General features: G+C 34.4%; 1 protein-coding gene across 2 annotated transcripts in view; it reads right to left on the bottom strand.

The window, feature by feature from the left end:
• Positions 1 to 3288: 3288 nt before the first annotated feature.
• Positions 3289 to 19250, bottom strand: part of txnrd2.2 (thioredoxin reductase 2, tandem duplicate 2) — a 33075-nt gene continuing 17113 nt past the window's right edge. For both annotated transcript variants that reach the window (XM_051110045.1, XM_051110044.1), the window contains exons 12-17: positions 14610 to 14746; positions 12602 to 12697; positions 11448 to 11540; positions 10648 to 10719; positions 8011 to 8108; positions 3289 to 7833 (exon numbers count right to left, since the gene is read on the bottom strand). In XM_051110045.1, the coding sequence (XP_050966002.1) occupies positions 7710 to 7833; positions 8011 to 8108; positions 10648 to 10719; positions 11448 to 11540; positions 12602 to 12697; positions 14610 to 14746 (620 nt within the window). In that variant the 3' untranslated portion in view covers positions 3289 to 7709. The remainder of the gene's footprint in view (positions 7834 to 8010; positions 8109 to 10647; positions 10720 to 11447; positions 11541 to 12601; positions 12698 to 14609; positions 14747 to 19250) is intronic.

Here is a 19250-nt window from a genome sequence, read left to right as displayed (position 1 = left end):
TGCATATTGATATAAAATAAAATAAAATAAAAAATTATAAATTTCAATAAATACAAATAATTAATATATTTTTTAATAAATTAAAATTCAGTCTGCATTATGCAACTGAAAACTTTAAAGATTTGGTTTCAATATTTAACATAGTATATTTGGTTCTAATATTTAATTTCAAGTTGGAAATAAAGACCTATTTCACATTATACTCTTGTGAATACTGAAAATAAAATAAAAATAATAAAAAAAGAATAAAATAAAATAAAATAAAATAAAAAAATAAAATAGCTTACTTTGGATAATATACACTACTTTTTTTTTTTTAGGTAGAATGTATTAAATTATTTTGGCCTTTTCAACAGGCATTGACAAAAAATAAGAAATCATAAAAATAATACATTGTAGCACCAAATCTGTATATTAAAATGATTTCTGAACAATCATGTGGTACTAAAGAGTAATGGCACACAGAAATATATATTTTTTTTTGAAAAATATATTAAAATAAAAAACTATTATTATAAATAGTGTAATATTTCACATTTTACTTTATTTTGTCCAAAAACAAAAAAACCTACAGACCCACAACTTTTGAATGGTAGTGTTTATGAAATAAAATTTGTTTATGCAGTACTGCATAAACAAATATAAAAGTGTGATAGTACAGTTTTGTAGTTACGGAAATGCATTACACCTAACCCAACCCCTCAACACAAAGGTGTCTCAATCCGAAACACGTAAGAAAAAGTGGACTATAATTGGCCCCTATTCATTTTACCCATAATCCCCCTTTTCTGTGCCAAACTTTTTGCATATGTTTACACAAGGCAGATATTTGTTTCTCCTCCCAGGGCTTTGGCCACAAACGCAGTGCTGTGTAACCAGCATGAGCGTAAACCCCCCGCAGAAGGGCGATGAGGGTTGTCTGACTCGCATCCACAATAGACTCCCAGCTCATACACGCCGATTCCGACTGTCAACCCACAATAGCAGCGGATTAAGACGCTAAATATCCACCCAACCTACCCTGACATGTTGACATGTTCTGCTAAGTGTGTTTCAAGGTGGATTTAGGTACATTTGTTCCATTTCCAAAGAAAAAGAAATGCTGAAAGCGTGTCGCTGGTTAAAAAGGCGGCTCTAGTGTTTTCTCTCAGTGGCCGACGAGGATGACTTTCACCCTAATGGCTGCAAAGAGGGCTTGGAGTTTTAGGGGTGACAACGTAAAGAGTTTCAGGGTTTGTGAGAGCCCCGTCCTTAAGCAAACAAACAGAGAGGAATTTCTGCCATTGTTGTTGTGCAGCTTTGACTGACAGCTCGGCATCGCCAAGGAGCCTGTCAGCAAAGACAGCGAGAGGTCATACCGTGACCACCCCTGCTGAGAGAGAACTCCTCAGAGGAGCTGACCTTACACACACACACACACACACACACACACACAGAAACACACAGGCGTCATATAATATACAACCAAACACACACTACTGTTTAAAGGTTTGGGGTCAGTAAGTGTCTTGTGCTCACCAAGGCAACATTTAGCTGATTAAAAGAACAGAAAAAAGTAATATTGTGAACTATTATTGTAGTTTTAAATAACTGTTTTCTATTTTTAATATATTTGAATATGTAATTTACTTCCTGTGATGCAAAGCAGAATTTTCAGCAGCTGTTACTCCAGGCTTCAGTGTCACACGATCCTTCAGAAATCATTCCAATAAGCTGATCAATGTTGAAAATAGTTGTGCTGCTTATATATATATATATATATATATATATATATATACAAGCAGCACAAAGTTTGGTGAGCTGAAGAGACTTCTTAAAAAAAAAAAAAAATAAGCAGTTCAAAAACTTTTGACTGAGCTGAAGAGACTTATAAAAAAAAAAAAAAAAAAAAAACATTGGTTCAAAAACTTTTGACTGATAGTGTAGTTCAAATTTATATATATATATATATATATATGAACTTTGGAATGCAGCGAAATGCGAAATTAGTGGAAGCGTATGAATGGAAGTCAATAGAACAAAACATGTTGTCTGACCGCCCCTCTGCATCCCTTAAAACTTGACATTCCTAGCAACTCTCATAGCTAGATGTAACAATATTAAAATTGCACGATACGATAATATCGCAATATGAAGTCCATGATATGATTATACAATTATATTTATTGCAATATTTTATAAAAAAAAAAAAAAAAAAAGAAAATCTTGTACATTTTAAAGTTTAAATTCTTCTATCTAATGCACCTTGAGAGTTCTAAATTAAAAGCTCCAACCCATGTTCTTAACTAAGAAATCTTAAGTCAGAAAAAAGAACTTTAAAGTACCTGGACTTTAAAGGACACTCAACCTTCTTTTTATTTGCGGTATACTGTCTTAGTCTAAATTACATTCACACTGGTGTTTTAGAAGCATTTTAACAAATTAGAATATAATAACAAAAACAATTTTATATTATTGTTATTCCTATGACAGTAATAGCCATATATTGTAAAACAATTGCACTGTAAAATAAATGTAAATGAATATTTCATAGGTATATAATTTTTGCTTTATACTACAGCAGGGAAATTACAATACTTCTTTCCTAATTTCGACACTTGAAAGAGAGGTTTTGAATTTGGACTGCAGTAACGTTAACCACTTAAACCGCTAGCTGTCAGCAATTCATACTACACCTTTTAAGCCTTTATTTTGAACGGAATCGACAGTAGAGCTTTTATTTTGAAGGAAAACTCCAGCTTCAGTGAAAACAAGCTACAAAAACACCTCTCTCTAACAAATCTAGTGAAATACTGTAATCATCTGCTGCAAAAATAAAGCGTAACTGATGGCCATTGCGTTCCCAAACGTACGCTAAACTCACAGCACATGCAGTAAATGAGTTCACTGCATTCACTGTAAAAGGAGCCGTTCTGAGGCACAGAAAACATCGGATCACAAGGTGATCGACAGAAAGAAAAGAAAACGGACTTGATGAAGGGATTGAGCCATATTGTGCTTTCAGTTTTAGTTTGTTTGACAGATACTGTGATAAAGCATAATGGCCAAAAACACAACTTTAAAGACCTTTTGTGTTATAATATTTAAAAAATCTACACTATTTGCACGGAAGACCTATATCATTACATCCCTACTCACCTACAATGACTGAAAAACATGCAATGCATGTGTAAACAGCCCCTAAAAGTGTGTAGTGTACAAAGATTGTAGTCTTGTAAGTTTTGGCACAAGGTAAATTCACACCATCTGAAAAAACAAAACAAAAAAAACTAAACAGAAGACAGAATATAATCCATCATCAATTTAATGTTGCAATTTGTATATTTTACTACACACACATATAGATTATCCAGTGCATGGCTTAATGCCAAATCAGGCTTCTCTATTTACAGAAATAAATATGACGCCAGGTGACATCAGACTCGCCCTCTCCAGTTTTGGTTTTTAGTGCAAGTCATCATTAGCTGGGCCCTTGAAAGTTGAACCCTGACCCCTCACTGTGTGTGAATGTGGGGTTCGGAGCTGCTGTCTCAAGCTGGCCTGCGGGTTATGTGTCTAAAGCACATTTGATCAGAATTTAGATACGACGATTAATGCTGATAATGGCTTTCATTTCAACTTAAGACGCAACATTTAAATTTAACATCAGAAAAATGTAAAAATGTCAAACTTTCAGTATCATATCATCAATTACACTGGTTATAACATGAATATCTGTACGCTTTAGAGAAACATACACCCGCATATTCTGGCATCTCCACCCAAGGGCAGTGTGTGTATGTGTGTGTGTTGTGTATGTGTGGGTTGATAGAGCCAAGCTGTTGGTGGTAGTGTGTTGGGGTCAGGGTTCTTCAGTCAGCACCCCGTCCCTGAGTCGAGCACACGGTTACCCCCCCCTCTTCCCATCAGCCCTGGGTACAAATAAACCTGGTAGCGCAGTGCTCCTCTCCACGGCAGGCTGTCACTCCACTCTCAGGCTCATTAATCAGAGCCAGGGCAGATTAGACTTCAAACAAAAACAAACTCCAGCAGTACCGTTCTTCCACCACAGACGCTCACTTTTAAGTCTATGGCATTCTCCAATTTAAATTTTACACAACGCTAAGTATTTGTGGGAATGGCATTTAATTAAAAATAGAGTTTAGTGAATGTTAAAGGGATAGTTCATCCAAAAATGAAAATTCTGCCATCATTTACTCACCCTCATGTGGTTTCATACCTGTATGAATGACTTTCTTTAACAGAATATAAAAGAGAATATTTTGAGAAATGTCTCCAGAACAACTGTTTGGTTACCAACATACTTCAAAATATCTTCGTTTGTGTTCTGCAGAAGAAAGAAACTCATACAGGTTTGCGATGACATTGGGGTAAGTACATGATGACAGAATTAGCTTTTTTTTTTGGCTGAACTGGCCATTAAAATTTCACAAGCGAATTCAGAAACTAACACTGGTCAAGGTGTTTTATCTGTTGTTTCACTGCAAGTTTCATTGACACTGAAATTACAAACGGAAATGTCCTATTTTAATTTTATTACACATTTTATCAAACCATTAAAGGCATATTTTGCCCAAAATTTGCACCAAATTTGCCCAAAATCACAACTAAACTGTTTGGTTTCCAACAAATTTTTTAAAATATCTTCTTTTGTGTTCTGCAGAAGAAAGAAAATTCATACAGGTTTGGGATGACATTGAGGTGAGTACATGATGACAGAATTTGCATTTTTGGGTGAACTATCCCTTTAGGTATGTGACATGGGCCATTAAAATTTTGCATGCATCATGTATAGCTACAGAATTAAAGCAAATTCGGGAACTAGCAATCGTCAAAGGGCTTTTCTAAGTCTAGCATATCTGTTGTTTTATCACAAGTGTCACCGACACTGAAATTGAAAACACTAATGTCCAATTTTAACCTTACTACACATCTTATTAAACCATTAAAGGCACATTTTGCCCAAAAATGAAATTTCTGCCATCATTCACTCACCCTCATGTTATTTCAAATCTGTCTGAATTACCTTTTTTCCCACAGAACATAAACAAAGACATTTTAATAAAGATCCCCACAACTAAAACTGTTTGGTTACCAACGTTCTTTAAAATATCTTATGTGTTCTGCAGAAGTAAGAAACTCATATAGGTTTGGAATGACATCTGGGTGAATACATCATGACAGAATTTGCATTATTTTTTTTGGTGAACTCTCCATTTTAGTATGTGACATGGCCATTAAAATAGTGTTTCTAAAGCTGATTTCATATTAGGTATAACTACAGAACTTAAGCAAATTTAGAGACACTGGTCAAGGTGTTTCATAAGTTCAGCATATCTGTTGTTTCATTGCAAGTCTGAAATTACAAATGCAAATGTACGATTTTAACTTTATTACACATTTTATTTTACCATTAAAGGCATATTTTGCCAAAAAATGAAAATTCTACCCTCATGTTGTTTCAGACCTGCATGATTTTTTTTTTCCTCCACAGAATATAAAAGAAAATATTTTGATAAAGGTCTCCAAACCAAACTGTTTGATTACCAACATTCTTCAAAATATCTTCTTTTCTGTTCAGCAGGAGAAAAATCTACAGGTTTGGAACGACATCAGGGTGAGTACATAAATTTGCATTTTTTTGGTCATGTGACATGGTCATTAAAATAGTGTTTCATTTTGCATACAACATGTATAACTAAAGAACTACAGAGCAAATTCAGAAACTAGAAACTAAGGTGTTTTATAAGTGTAGCAAATCTGTTGTTTCACTGCAAGTTTCATTGACACTAAAATTACAAACCGATTTAACTTTATTGCACATTTTATTAAACCATTAAAGTCATATTCTTCCCAAAAATGAAAATTCTGCCGTTACTTGCTCACCCTCATGTTCTTCCGAACCCGTATGTCGTCTTCTGTGTAAAGGCTTGCATGGAACAATTATTCTGGTTGCTCTTTTCCATGCTACAGTTGGACTGAAAAGCTTAAGCTGTAAAATTATGACATAAAATAACCATTATAAAATCATAAAAGTACCTCATATGACTCATGAACTGTATTCCAAGTCTTCTAGTATGCTAGTTTTGTGTAAGAAACACAGAACTTTAAGCTGTTGTTCACTTATTGGTTATTGAGTTTGAACTTGAGAACCGGATCAGTCCAATTTGTCAACGAAACATTCAGACTTGCTTTGCGTACTGGATTTTTCACTCAATAAGACTCAATGATTCATTCAAGAACTGGGCACTGCAACTCATGAACGCAGCAAAAAGAGCTAAGATGTAACATTTGCAGCCAAAAACAACTTAACTGTTCCTCACACAAGCCAATCATATGACTTCACAATGCATCCAGGATCACTCTTATGAAGCTTCTGCATGTTTTTAAGCAGTCTCTGTTGTAACTGAATAGGCAAAAGAGCAACCAGTACAATCAGTTTCCTGATGGATAAATAAAGATATACAGCCTTGGAGTAAATAATGAAAGCATCTTAATTTTTTTTTGATGAACTTCGCCTTTAAGGGCTCTGAAAAATGTTGCATTATAATTGCACTTGCATGGACTGACATTATATATTAATATAATTCAAAATGCACATATGCTTTTCATACGTTATCTGGTTTGAAAGTACACAGATGTCACAGATTTCCTGTCACAAAATGAATTGAACTTTTGGGAATAGCTGCAGTTTAACTTCCCTCAAAGCGGTGCGGCAGCACCGTGGGCCAAAGCTATTAGCCAAGTACACAAACAACAGATAAGCTAAACCTATGGAGCGATAAATGCCCAGTAAGTGTTCAATTAATCTTAACATTCTGCCAGTGATTAACTGTGACTTGAATTCATAATGACTACACAGCTCAGAGATTTTTATCCTTACGTGTGAGTAAAGAACAGGCGAAAAGGAAGCTAACACTGCCACCTTTAGGTAGCTGGCGGTACTGATGCCTTTTTTGGACTTTCAGGTTTTACCCAGAGATCAGGGGCAGGAGAGTATGTTATTGTACTGTGTACTCTCTGCTCCCCCTGTGCACTGGGGAACCTCCTGAAGTCCAGGACTAAACAAGCGCTCACTCTGTCCACGACCGGGTTCTGCGTTTGAGTGACACGCCGCTCACCGAGTGTTTGTCTACATCCCTGGGAAATGGGGTGGTGTCAACGCAGCGACGGGCCTATCCCATCCATCAGTGTCAGGAGCGCTGCATGACTAATGGACAGGAAGTACAGCCAGAGAAACAACAATATTTGCAGAATATATTTCAGAAACATTAGGCCACTTTCTCCAACGTTTCTCATTTCAACGAACTGTAATAGGGCCTTAATCCTGATTTATGGCCATGTTTATCTGTTCACAGCGGCGCTTGCGATTTGTGTTGCTCTAACCTGGATCTGCGTTCTTATTCTGGAGAGCAAACATGAGGACCTTATTGGATTATCTTGACCTGTGGTAAAAAGCTAGCTGACCTCTGCTGGACTTGGTTTAAAAATGATACATCATTGTAGCAAAGAAGGACATACTTGTTAGCACTGACCTCAAGAATTCTAATTTAAAATATCATATTTTAAACTAAAATAGATTTTGTTCTGTGCTTTCCAAAGAGACCAGCTTTCATGAGATGCTTCCTGTGCTTCCTGCTAACTTAAATGATCACAACCTTTTTATTGGTTCCCGTGTGCTCGTGCGATCAGGGAGGGGATGCTTAACCTCAGCAGCCTGTCACTGTGGCGTCAAGACCGGAGCGTTTAGTGATGTTGAGTTTGACGAGCTCCTCGGCGCAGGTGGGGTGTATCCCGACCGTATTCCTGAGATGTTCGTAGGTAAGCCCACACCTGCAGATAAAAACACACAGACTCTGTATTCATCCACAGGTGTTGTTATTCACAGATTTGAATTTACGCGCAAATGTACGTGCAATGAAACAGACACCTGTGTGATATCAGAACAAACGAATGTAATCTGATTCTGATTCAACAGCATGTGCAGGTTAACAGAGATGTGGAACTTACTGGAAGCCTAGGGAAAAGCCCTGTGTGACCTCACCAGCATTCGGCCCAGTAAAATGCAGACCCAGCACGCGCTGATCACCCTCACGTAGACAAACCACCTGAGAGGGAGAAAACATGGATTTAGTTATTAGTTAATAATTACAGGGATAGTTCACCCAAAAATTAAAATTATGTCATTGTCACCCTCATGTCTTTCCAAACCTCTTCAGAACACAAATTAAGATATTTTTGATGAAATCCGAGAGCTTTTGTTGAAATAAAAGTACTAAAAGCATTCCTGTAGGTTGAACTATTGACGTCACATTGACATTTTAACAATGTCCTTACTACCTTTCTGGGCCTTGAATGTGGCAGTCTATGCAGGGTCAGAAAGCTCTTGGATTTCATCAAAAATATCTTAATTTGCATTCCAAACCCGATCCAAACTTATAGGTTTGGAATAACATGAGGGTGAATTTTTGGGTGAACAAACCCTTTAAGGTCTGCACTGTCATTTATTCTATATATTTTTTTAAGAAATTAATACTTTTAGTCACCAAAGATGCATAGAATTTACCAAAAATATTATAAATATTTTCTAATTTTTCTAATATTTTCAAATACATTCTGTTTTGAAGTCCAATACAACAGCGGTCCTACAAAAGTACAACACCTTCAATTTACAGTATTTTTATCCATCCATAATACTATTTATCTATCTTCTTTCCAAACAAGTAGTCTTTATTTCTCAAAACAACTACAAACTGATGAGTTTGTTTTTTAAAATTACATAATTTAAAAAATCTGTAAGTCTCTACTCAAAATCTATACTCAATACAAACAACTGCAAAACAACACTATATTGCAATTACAGATTTCTTTATGCATTACAGCTATTTTTAGGTGTTAATAGTAAGAAAGGTTTCTCAAGAACCAAATCAGCCAACCAAATTAGAATGATAATTTATGTAATAATTTCTTTGTAGACTAGAGTAATAGGTGCTGAATTCAGTAGGAATTCACAAGTAAGGATCAGAGAGAAAAATCTAATTTATATAAAACAAGGTATTTCATACAGTAACACTATTTTGCTGTTTTACTGTATTGTCACTAATGAATGCTATTTAAATTTAGAAAATATTATGTTACATGAAGATATTTGTGAATTTCCTACCGTAAATATGTCAAAACTTAATTTTTGATTAGTAATATGCATTGCTAAGAACTTCATTTGGAAAATTTTCCTCAATATTTAGATTTTTTTTTGCACCCTCAGATTTTTAAATAGTTGTATCTCGGCCAAATACTGTCCTATCCTAACAAACCATACATCAATGGAAAGCTTATTTATTAAAGGGGTCATCGGATGCCCATTTCCCACAAGTTGATATGATTCTTTAGGGTCTTAATGAAAAGTCTATAATATACTTTGGTTAAAAATTCTCAATGGTAGTGTAAAACAACACCCTTTTTACCTTGCCAAAATCAGCTCTGTAAAAATCATCCCATTCTGGTTGAGGCCGCTTTAAATGCAAATGAGCTCTGCTCGCCCCGCCCCTCTCTTCTCTCTGTGGAGTGACGAGCCTGTTTACTTTAGCTGCATTTAGCCGCGTTTAGCCGCTAAACTTGTTAACTAGCACAGTATTAGTAAAGACGTTCGCAAAGATTCATAAAATAACCCTTATAGTAGATGTTCTTGTCTAATTTACATCATTGCTCCGGCATTGAAACAAAGAGGGCAGACTGTTACAACTGATCTAAGGTAAGACGCTCATGTCAATCAACTATCGTGGGAGCGGCCTCTGTGGGTGTGACGCCACAACGACAGGCATTTGAGAATGGCTTGATTTGAAAAAAACACTCCATGGATTTTTATCATAGGGTAGATCTATACATACACTGCCAACACACATTAATGTTCACTTAGCATCCGATGACCCCTTTAAGTAGGTATGTATACATCAATTTCAGAAACTGACCTTTATGACTGGTTTTGTGTTCTAGTTTCACAAATGTTAGAGAAAATTCAGATCATGTGACACTTAGGACTGGAGTAACAGCTGATAAAAATTCAGCTTTTCATCACAGGAATAAATTCTATTTTAAAGTATGTTAAAATAAAAAACATTATTTTATATTGTAAAAACATTTTGCAATATTACTGTTTTTTTCTATATTTTTAATCAAATAAATGCAGCCTTGATGAGCATAAGAGACTTCTTTAAAGACTATTACAAGTCTTACTGACCCCAAAATTTTGAACGGTAGTGTATATAGTACAGTCCAAACCCATAAGACCTTTATGCATCTTCAGGACACAAATTAAGATATTTCTGATAAAATCCGAGAGCTTTCTCTGAAAAAGAAGAAATTGTTGAATAAAGTCGTTATTTTTGTTTACTTCGCACAGTAAAAGTATTCTTGTACCTTCATAAAATTATGGTTGAACCACTGATGTGTCATGGCCTATTTTAATGATGTCCTTACTACCTTTCCGAGCCTTGAACGTTGTAATTACGTTGCTGTCTATGCAGGGTAAGAAAGCTTTTCAAAAATATCTTAATTTGTGTTCCGAAGATAAACGTCTTACAGGTTTGGAATGACCTGTAATATTTATGAATGCCGTAAATTCATTTTGTCATAAGATACTTTAAATACCTTGATATAGCACTGAGTGGCATCTCTCTCAGCCACGGTGAACTCCAGGGGTTTGTAGAAGGCATGGTAGACCTGTTAAACCAGACAGCACAAAAACTATGATGCACCACCAAAAATATCATCATTTCCTGCAGCATCAAGCACTTGAGCTCGTCATTTTAGACAAGCACTTGGAAACAAGTGGTGCTACTGTTATGGTTTGTGTCTGTGTTGCTGCTCTAAACATTTTTGGGGTGCTGAAATCATAAATATCGAACATGCTTAAAAGCGAGTGCTCAGGCGTGCTGACACACGCTGCTCACAGCTGTGAGGGCCAATGGGATGCTGCATTTTTGATCATCTCTCAACAACCTCTACAAGCATCAGTCAGCCCTCCTGCACACCTGTCAATCAAACCAGAGACACACCCCTTTCCGAATGCTTTAGGCTTCAGAGCCACGCAGGTGTGCGAGGACTTGGTATACACATACATGCACGTATACACAACAGCACTCACATATAAATACATACTATGAGCCTTCAAATTTGTTTTTTTTTTTTAATTGTGGTTAGAGTAAATCGCTGCATGTTTAAAGGAATTGTAAAATAGCTGATTAACACAAACCTATCACCGCTCTTCAGTACTAAAAAATTAAATGTGTTTGCTTGGCAATTGTACAGAACCCACAGTTCAGATAATAAACTCTATTACTTGGTGGACGAAAGGTTTACTGCTATTATTAATTATGTATTAAACATTTATTCCTATTGCTGCTGTTGCAATTTTATAACGGCACCATGGTAAAATTGATGTATTTTACCTCAATCAGGTCTTTTCCATGTCTCCTTACAGCCTCTTCTTCAGACAGACCTACACAGCCATACTCCAGTGGAGTGAACACGGTAGTGGCCACCTACACACACACACACACACACACACACACACACACGTGTACACACACCATATAAAACATACACAATATGCAAAAGATTCAAACAAACTAATCAGTACACAACACAACACAACACAAAATTTAACTGTAGAAGATTCATAAAATAAACAACAACAACAAAAAAACAAAAAACAAAAGAAGCTCTTAGAAGCACAAGTCTCAAAAAATATATCTAGGACATATTTAAAATATATTTTGATTAAAGATAAATATATAATATATAAACAAAATATAATTTTCATTTTTGCTGCAATAAGACATTATTTTCATTACACTATTCTCACAATTAATTTATTACAATAATTTGTCCAGTTTTTTGAATTTCTCTTTATCTTCAAAGATTATGAATTGGAATGTGATTATTTAAAATGAAATCAACATGAATCATCATGAAGTAGTTGTATGAATTACACTTAATAAATTGTGCAAGTAGCACATTACATTAAGGTTCATTAGTTAACATGCACTAACAATCAACAATACTTCTACAGCATTCATTAATTTTAGTTCATGTTAATTTCAGCATTTATTAATGCAATATCGAAATTACAAGTTGTTTGTTAATATTAGTTAATGCACTATGAACTAACATGAACAAACAATGAACGACTGTATTTTTTATAACATTAACAAAGATTAGTAAATAGTGTTATAAATGTATTGTTCATTGCTTGTTAATGTTAGTTAATACATTAACCAAAACTAAAAAAAATGACACCTTATTGCAAAGCGTTAGCATTAATTTTTGTGCATGAAAATGAGATTTCTTGTCATTATAGTATGTTTTACTGTACTATACAGTAAATGTTTCAACTGTAAATGTTTTCATTGGTCTGAATATAATAAAACAATGCAATACAAATAAGTTTATGGGTCCAAAAATAGGCCTCACTTTCTTTATGTAAGAAAAAATTTGGAGTAAAAATATGTTTTTGACAGGGGCTGTGCAATTCATTTAGAAACCAGTAAAGAAACAAAGAGCAAATGAAAATGAAAGCATGTGCATGTAACGGCAAACTCACATTGTCATAATTCATGAGCTCAGTGGAATGGCCCACCAGTCTGCGGGCCAGGAGCTTTCCAGCTTTAATGGCAGTCGGGGTCAACTCAGGACGACCCTGAAACAGAGAAGGAGTTGGCACACACACAGAGAAAACTTAAGTGATAATGAAAAATGGTGCCTTGCCAACTAATTGAAATAAGTCTACAATTACTAATCTAAAACTTAAATAAACATTTAATTAGAGCTACATAGAAATTTAAAATAAACCCAATCAACACAAAAAAAAACATAACATTAAATTAAAATTACACTATAAAAATCAAAGCCAATTCAAAATATTAAAGGAGAAGTCCACTTCCAAAACAAAGATGCAAATATATTGTACTCAACCCCCTGTCATCCAAGATGTTCATGTCTTTCTTTCTTCAGTCGCAAAGAAATTATGCTTTTTGAGGAAAACATTTCAGGATTTTTCTCCATATAATGGACTGATATGATGCCCTGATTTTGAACTTCCAAAATGCACAATTGTAAACGATCCCAAATGCAGTTGTAAACAATCCCAGCTGAGAAAGAAGGGTCTTATCTAGCAAAACAATTGGTTATTTTCATAAAAATAATACAATTTAGTTTTTAATGTCAAATGCTTGTCTTGTCTTACTCCTGCCTGGACTGTTTTTTTTTCCAGGTCATGACAGTTCCCAGTTGACTCCCTCAACTTCAAAATCATCCTATATCGCTATTTTACCTTGTTTGTTAAGGGTGTTTGATCTTCTTTGCATGTTTATTTTGCAAAGACTGGGTCGGTACTTCTGCAGCGATGTAGGGTGATTTTGAAATGATTTTTTTAATTTGAGGGAGAAAATACGATTGGAGTTTTTCGACATACCCTAACTGTCTTGAGCCAGAATACACAGAGTTCAAGAAGAGCAAGGCAAGACGAGCATTTGAGAATAGAAAGTATTTAAATTGTATTTTTTTAATGAAAATAACTGATCGTTTTGCTAGATAAGACCCTTCTTCTTAGGCTGGGATCGTTTACAACCACATCTGGGATCATTTGAAGCCAAAAAACATAATTTCTTTACGACTGAAGAAACAAAGACATGAACATCTTGGATGACAAGGGGGTGAGTACATTATCTGTGAATCTTTGTTTTGGAAGTGGACTTCTCCTTTAATGCTATAATAGTAACCTGAATAAAGAATACTAAAATAACACACATGACACACATGCACTGATGCATTCGTTTGCAAATCCAGTCTGCATGTTCTGGGCAGGGAAGGTAGTGCACAACAATACAACGGAAAAGTTTAAAACATTAATTTCCTTTGCATTATGTTTTAATGATGTGTCGTTAGGTGTAAGTCTATGTGCGATTAGCCTGATCAGACGTTTTAGAGATTAGTATCATCTCAACATTACAAGGCTGTCAGTCACGACAATGATTACAGCGCAGAGGTGGACGGCTGCCAATCAGCGCTGTGAAAAACATGCCTACAGTAACAACACAGGAACATGCAGCACCGTGGGGCGAATTCTCATTCACTGACTAATGGCATCAGCAACCAGTCTGATAACTTCTGTACATCCTGCTGTCCAAGAAACCGCCCCGGGTGTTTGGCTCATAGTGTGTGTGAGTATGTGTGTGTGTGTGAACGCCACCCAGGCAGCTGTATAGTAAATGCACTTCTTGGCAGTAACCAGGTGCGGCTCAACATCTTGTTTTCTTTCATTAAAAAATGAGAAGTGATGCACGTATAGAGTAAAAGGCGCTTCTTCTGACTAGTTTTGCGGCTGTGTGTGTGCGCCAATAATCACACAGCTGCTGCGGATGACGGGCAGCTGCGATATTTGATCCCGGCAGCCAGTTGTGTCGGAGATGTTACAGGGCAACGACCTTCTAGGAGAGCGACTGAACTGACAGACAAGAATATGCTGTAGATGTGTTGCTTTCCAGCTGTGCCGTCTCACTTGAGTTCGATTACCCTGTGCATTTTTGATGACATTCATCCATAACGCCTACCTCAGCGATGTCTCCGATAGCGAAAATATTCGGCACGGATGTGGCTTCGTCAGCGGCTACGATGATCTTCCCAGTTTCTTTGTTGATCCCAACACCAGCCTTCTCTAAATTGAGAGTTTTGGTTTCAGGGGCTCTGCCTAGGGTCAAAGAGAAGAAAGTAATGACAGGTAGAGCGACATATCGGACAGGCTTAAGGTTGGAGTCAACCGCTCGGCCTGCTGGGAGAATTTAGGGGTGGCTTTGCGCTTAGATTAGAGGGCAAAATCTTATCCAGTGATTAGAAAAGAAAATACAAGCACAGCTGGGGTAGGGAGTTGCTGTGTGGTGGTCTGACAAAGGGTGTAATGAGGAGACCTGGATGCATATCCCATCAGCCACCAGGGGCCTGCAGTGTCATTTCTGTCACTTCCTATCCGAGGGCTGAGAGAGGCTGTCGACACTTGTCCATCTACATCCCCCTTCCCCCATTCACGGCGTCTTAGACGCGCACACACAAGACTCAAGTCCCAGTGCCTCCGTGGGTATCACAATAAACAATGTTTGCAGCAGAAGCCATGGGTACCCATGTAGATGCTATCAGCCAGCAAGAACAACAAACCTTAAGCCCTTTTTCCTGCCTCAAGCACAGAAACAACTTCCTTCTGCTCTGCTACATTAAGACGTGAGTCACAGATACGACTCAAGTGTATTCATCGATTACTCTGAGAAATAGGTAGAGATGTTGAAACAAGTTATAGAGAGACAATGTGTAAAAGCAAATGCACAAAGTATCAATAAAACATTTTTGTTTAGCTTTTCTGACAGACAGATATTAAAATTGAAGTTTGAAGCTTGGGTACTTGTTATATACAAAGTACAATGCAAACATTAAATAAAATTAGATTCAACACATCAAAATACATGCATACATGTGTTTGAGTATGTGTGTGTATATATATATATATATATATATATATATATATATATACATACAATCATTGCTTTTTAAATAAGCCTTTTCTGCTCATCAAGACTGTTTATTTGATTAAAAATACAGAAAAAAATTGTAATATTGTGAAATATTATTGCAATTTAAAATAGTGTTTTTTTATTTTAATATACTTTAAAATATACTTTATTCCTGTGATGCAAAGTAGAATTTTTAGCATTATTAGTCCAGTTTTCATTGTTACACGGTGCTTCTGAAATCATTCTAATATGCTAATTTATTATCAATGTTGCAAACAGTTGTGCTGCTTAATTTTTTTTTTTTTTCTGGAACCTGTGATACTTTGATACTTTTTTCAGGACTCTTCAATAATTAAAATGTTAAAAAGAGGAGCTTTTTTTTCAAATATAAATCTTCTGTAACAATATAGAATACTGTTAAACGTTTGGCGTCAATATTTTTTTTCTTCCTTTCTTTGTTTGAAAGAAATTAATAATTTTATTCAGCAAGGATGTGTTAAAAGTAAATATAAAACTTATTTTAATTTGCAATAATATTTTATATCATTACTTTTTTCTGTATTTTTGATTAAATAAATGGAACACTGATGAGCATAAAAGATGTCTTAAACATTAAAAATCTTATGACTGAATTAAAAAGAACTGCATTTATTTAAAATATAAATCTTCTGTAACAATATACACTACTGTTCAAAGTTTCAATACATTTTTTTTCTTTGTTTGAAAGAAATGAATTTTCTTATTCAGCAAGGATGTGTTAAATCGATAAAACGTGGTAGTACATTGATAAAAATAATAATATAAAAAGAAAAGAAATAATACAAATATATATATGTATATATATATATATATATATATATATATATATATATATATATATATATATATATATATATATATATTTTAATATTTTAAAGTATATTAGCAAACTTATTTTAAATTGCAATAATATTTTATAATGTTACTTTTTTTCTGTATTTTCGATCAAATAAATTTTGACTGAGTATAAAAGATGTCTTCAAAAAACATTAAAAATCTTATGAGTGAATAAAAATAAATTAATTAATTTAAAAACTTAATATATATATGATAATATATATGAGAACATTTATATATTGGTATACATAACCGGTGAGTTTTTTTTTTGGTCTTTTTTTCTATTTTATAAGTTTTTCTAAAATTTAAAGACAAAACTATTAACACTGGCAAAACTACAAGGCCAAACAAAATGTACAGTAAAAATCACCTATAATAATAGTGTCGTTTAATTTCATTTTGGCAATACAATAATACGGATATATATTTTACGCTTATTTCTATGGCTGTGTTAAAGGATGTTGAAACCATACAGGCTCAGAAGTTCATAAACTACAAGCTCTGCCGGTGCAATTTACATGAAAGACATCCTTTGTTTTACACCACATTCCATCAGCAACAAAACCCTCAAGATAGCCTTCACAGCCCCATGGAAAAAGAACGTCCTTGACTTTGTGTGGGCAAAGGCAGCCTGATAATAGTGAGAATGCACATTTTATTGGTTCATTTGAAAAAACTATGATTACAGTAAACTGGGAAAAGTAGCAGTAACTGCGTCAAACTGGAGCGGGCAATTCCTGCACTGCACTTCCTGTCTCTTTTTCTGTCTGATTTGGGCTCTTGGAACTTCGCTGGGCATTGTGAAGGCTGGACACAACAACACAGGATCACTGATAAGGACTGTGCCTGAGAAATCAAACCCACACCTTCCCACTCTCTCTCTCTCACACACACATAAACAGCTGGCTCCGATAATGCACAAGAACAAAGCCTGGAGTTGTACAAGACAGAAATCTCAAGGCCAACATGTTAATTAGCCACAACAATCTGCCTGGCAAGACTTTAAATGAGCCTTATCGACTCAACCGGCCGGAGAGAAAAATGGAAGAAACAATAAGAGAGGATTAAGCTGCCTTCCATTCCAGGCACTGGAAATGAGTGTGATCTGTATTTCTCCACAGTGATTTTAATTAAATTTTACTGCACAGTAGCAGGTGAACAGCTCCTTGCAAATATAATGTGTGTAAAACAGATGCCCTGAAATGAATTAAACTGAAAGAATGGCGTAGCTTAGAGCCCTAGACATAATAGAGAATTAATATTACAACATGATCAGTTTCCTCCAAAAAACATTCCAAAGTTACGATTACTACTGTACAAACTGTAATAAATTAATATGGATTATATATATATATATATATATATATATATTTTTTTTTTTTTTTTTTTTTTAAATACTTTAAATTGTATTTTAATTTTTTTTTAAGGTGAAATGTGTAATTTCTTTGCAACTAGACAAAACTAAACAAAGTTGTATAAAACATTGGTTGTTTTTAAACAGGTTTCCTCTACCAGTGGTCAGGCAGAAAGAAGAAAGAAGACTTTAATCTAAAAAAAATTTAGACTTTATTCTCATAATTTCAACTTTATTCTCAAAATATACTGACTTTTTTCTTGAGATTTTAACTTTATTCTCAAAATATTTTGACTTTATTCTCAAAATAATTCAACTTTATTCTTTTAGTTTCAACTTCATTCTCAAAATATTTTGACTTCATTCTCAAAATATATTGACTTTATTCTTTTAATTTCAATTTTATTCTCAAAATATTTTGACCTTATTCTCAAAATATATTGACTTTATTCTTGTAATTTCAACTTTATTCTCAAAATAATTCAACTTTATTCTCAAAATATTTTGACTTCATTCTCAAAATATTTTGACTTTATTCTTTTAATTTCAATTTTATTCTCAAAATAATTTGACTTCATTCTTGTAATTTCAATTTATCAATTTCCACAAATATTTTTACTTTATTCTCAAAATATATTTACTTTATTCTAATAAGTTCGACTTTATTCTCGTAATTTGGACTTTTTTCTCAAAAAAAATAAAAAAAATAAAAAATTATATATATATATATATATATATATATATATATATATATATATATATATATATATATATAATTTTTTTTTTTTTTTTTTACTAAAACTCTGTCGTACAAATGAGAGGCACACAATATTGTTAAAAATTATCACATAGTATTCAAAAAAAGAAAGAGTAAATAAATAACAGTCCAATGATTATGATATTGTGGAAATTACATAACTTGGAACTATCAATTATAAAAAAAAAAATTCAAAGGTGTACGGTTTCTGGCAGATAATCTCTAAATGGTAATATACTGCCCAAATATATTATATATATTTATTTCAGTTTTTTCATGACAATAGTGCGTAACAGCCTGTTAACAACAGTTTTATAGTAGTAACAATTACTGTAGTATTAAATTTTATTTTTTACATTTTTATACCTATTACATTTTTACTTAAATTATCATGGTTTTACTTTAATAATCATTGTAATTTCTTTGTAGGGAATAAATCAAAATACATCAAATGCACACAATTGTGAACCAATCGGAAAGCCTATTTACACAAAGTATATTACTTCCCTTCTTCAATCCTCATAAAAGCGGTAAACCTACAGTATGGAGGAAATGTTCTCTTTCCTGGTGTTTAGCACAGCCACCTGCAGAAGGGTGCAGCCCAGAGGAAGGATGGAGGAGCGGAAGGGGTTGAAGAGCTCTGCTGGGGGTAAAACACAAGAGGAGGGATGGAGGGCTGCTCTGTGAGTTGCCATGAGGGAGATAA

This window comes from Labeo rohita, chromosome 5 (genome assembly GCF_022985175.1).
Source record: "Labeo rohita strain BAU-BD-2019 chromosome 5, IGBB_LRoh.1.0, whole genome shotgun sequence".
In the NCBI taxonomy this organism is placed as follows: Eukaryota; Metazoa; Chordata; class Actinopteri; order Cypriniformes; family Cyprinidae; genus Labeo; species Labeo rohita.
Note: the sequence above shows the minus strand (reverse complement) of the source record. Positions and strands in the feature narration are given on the sequence as shown.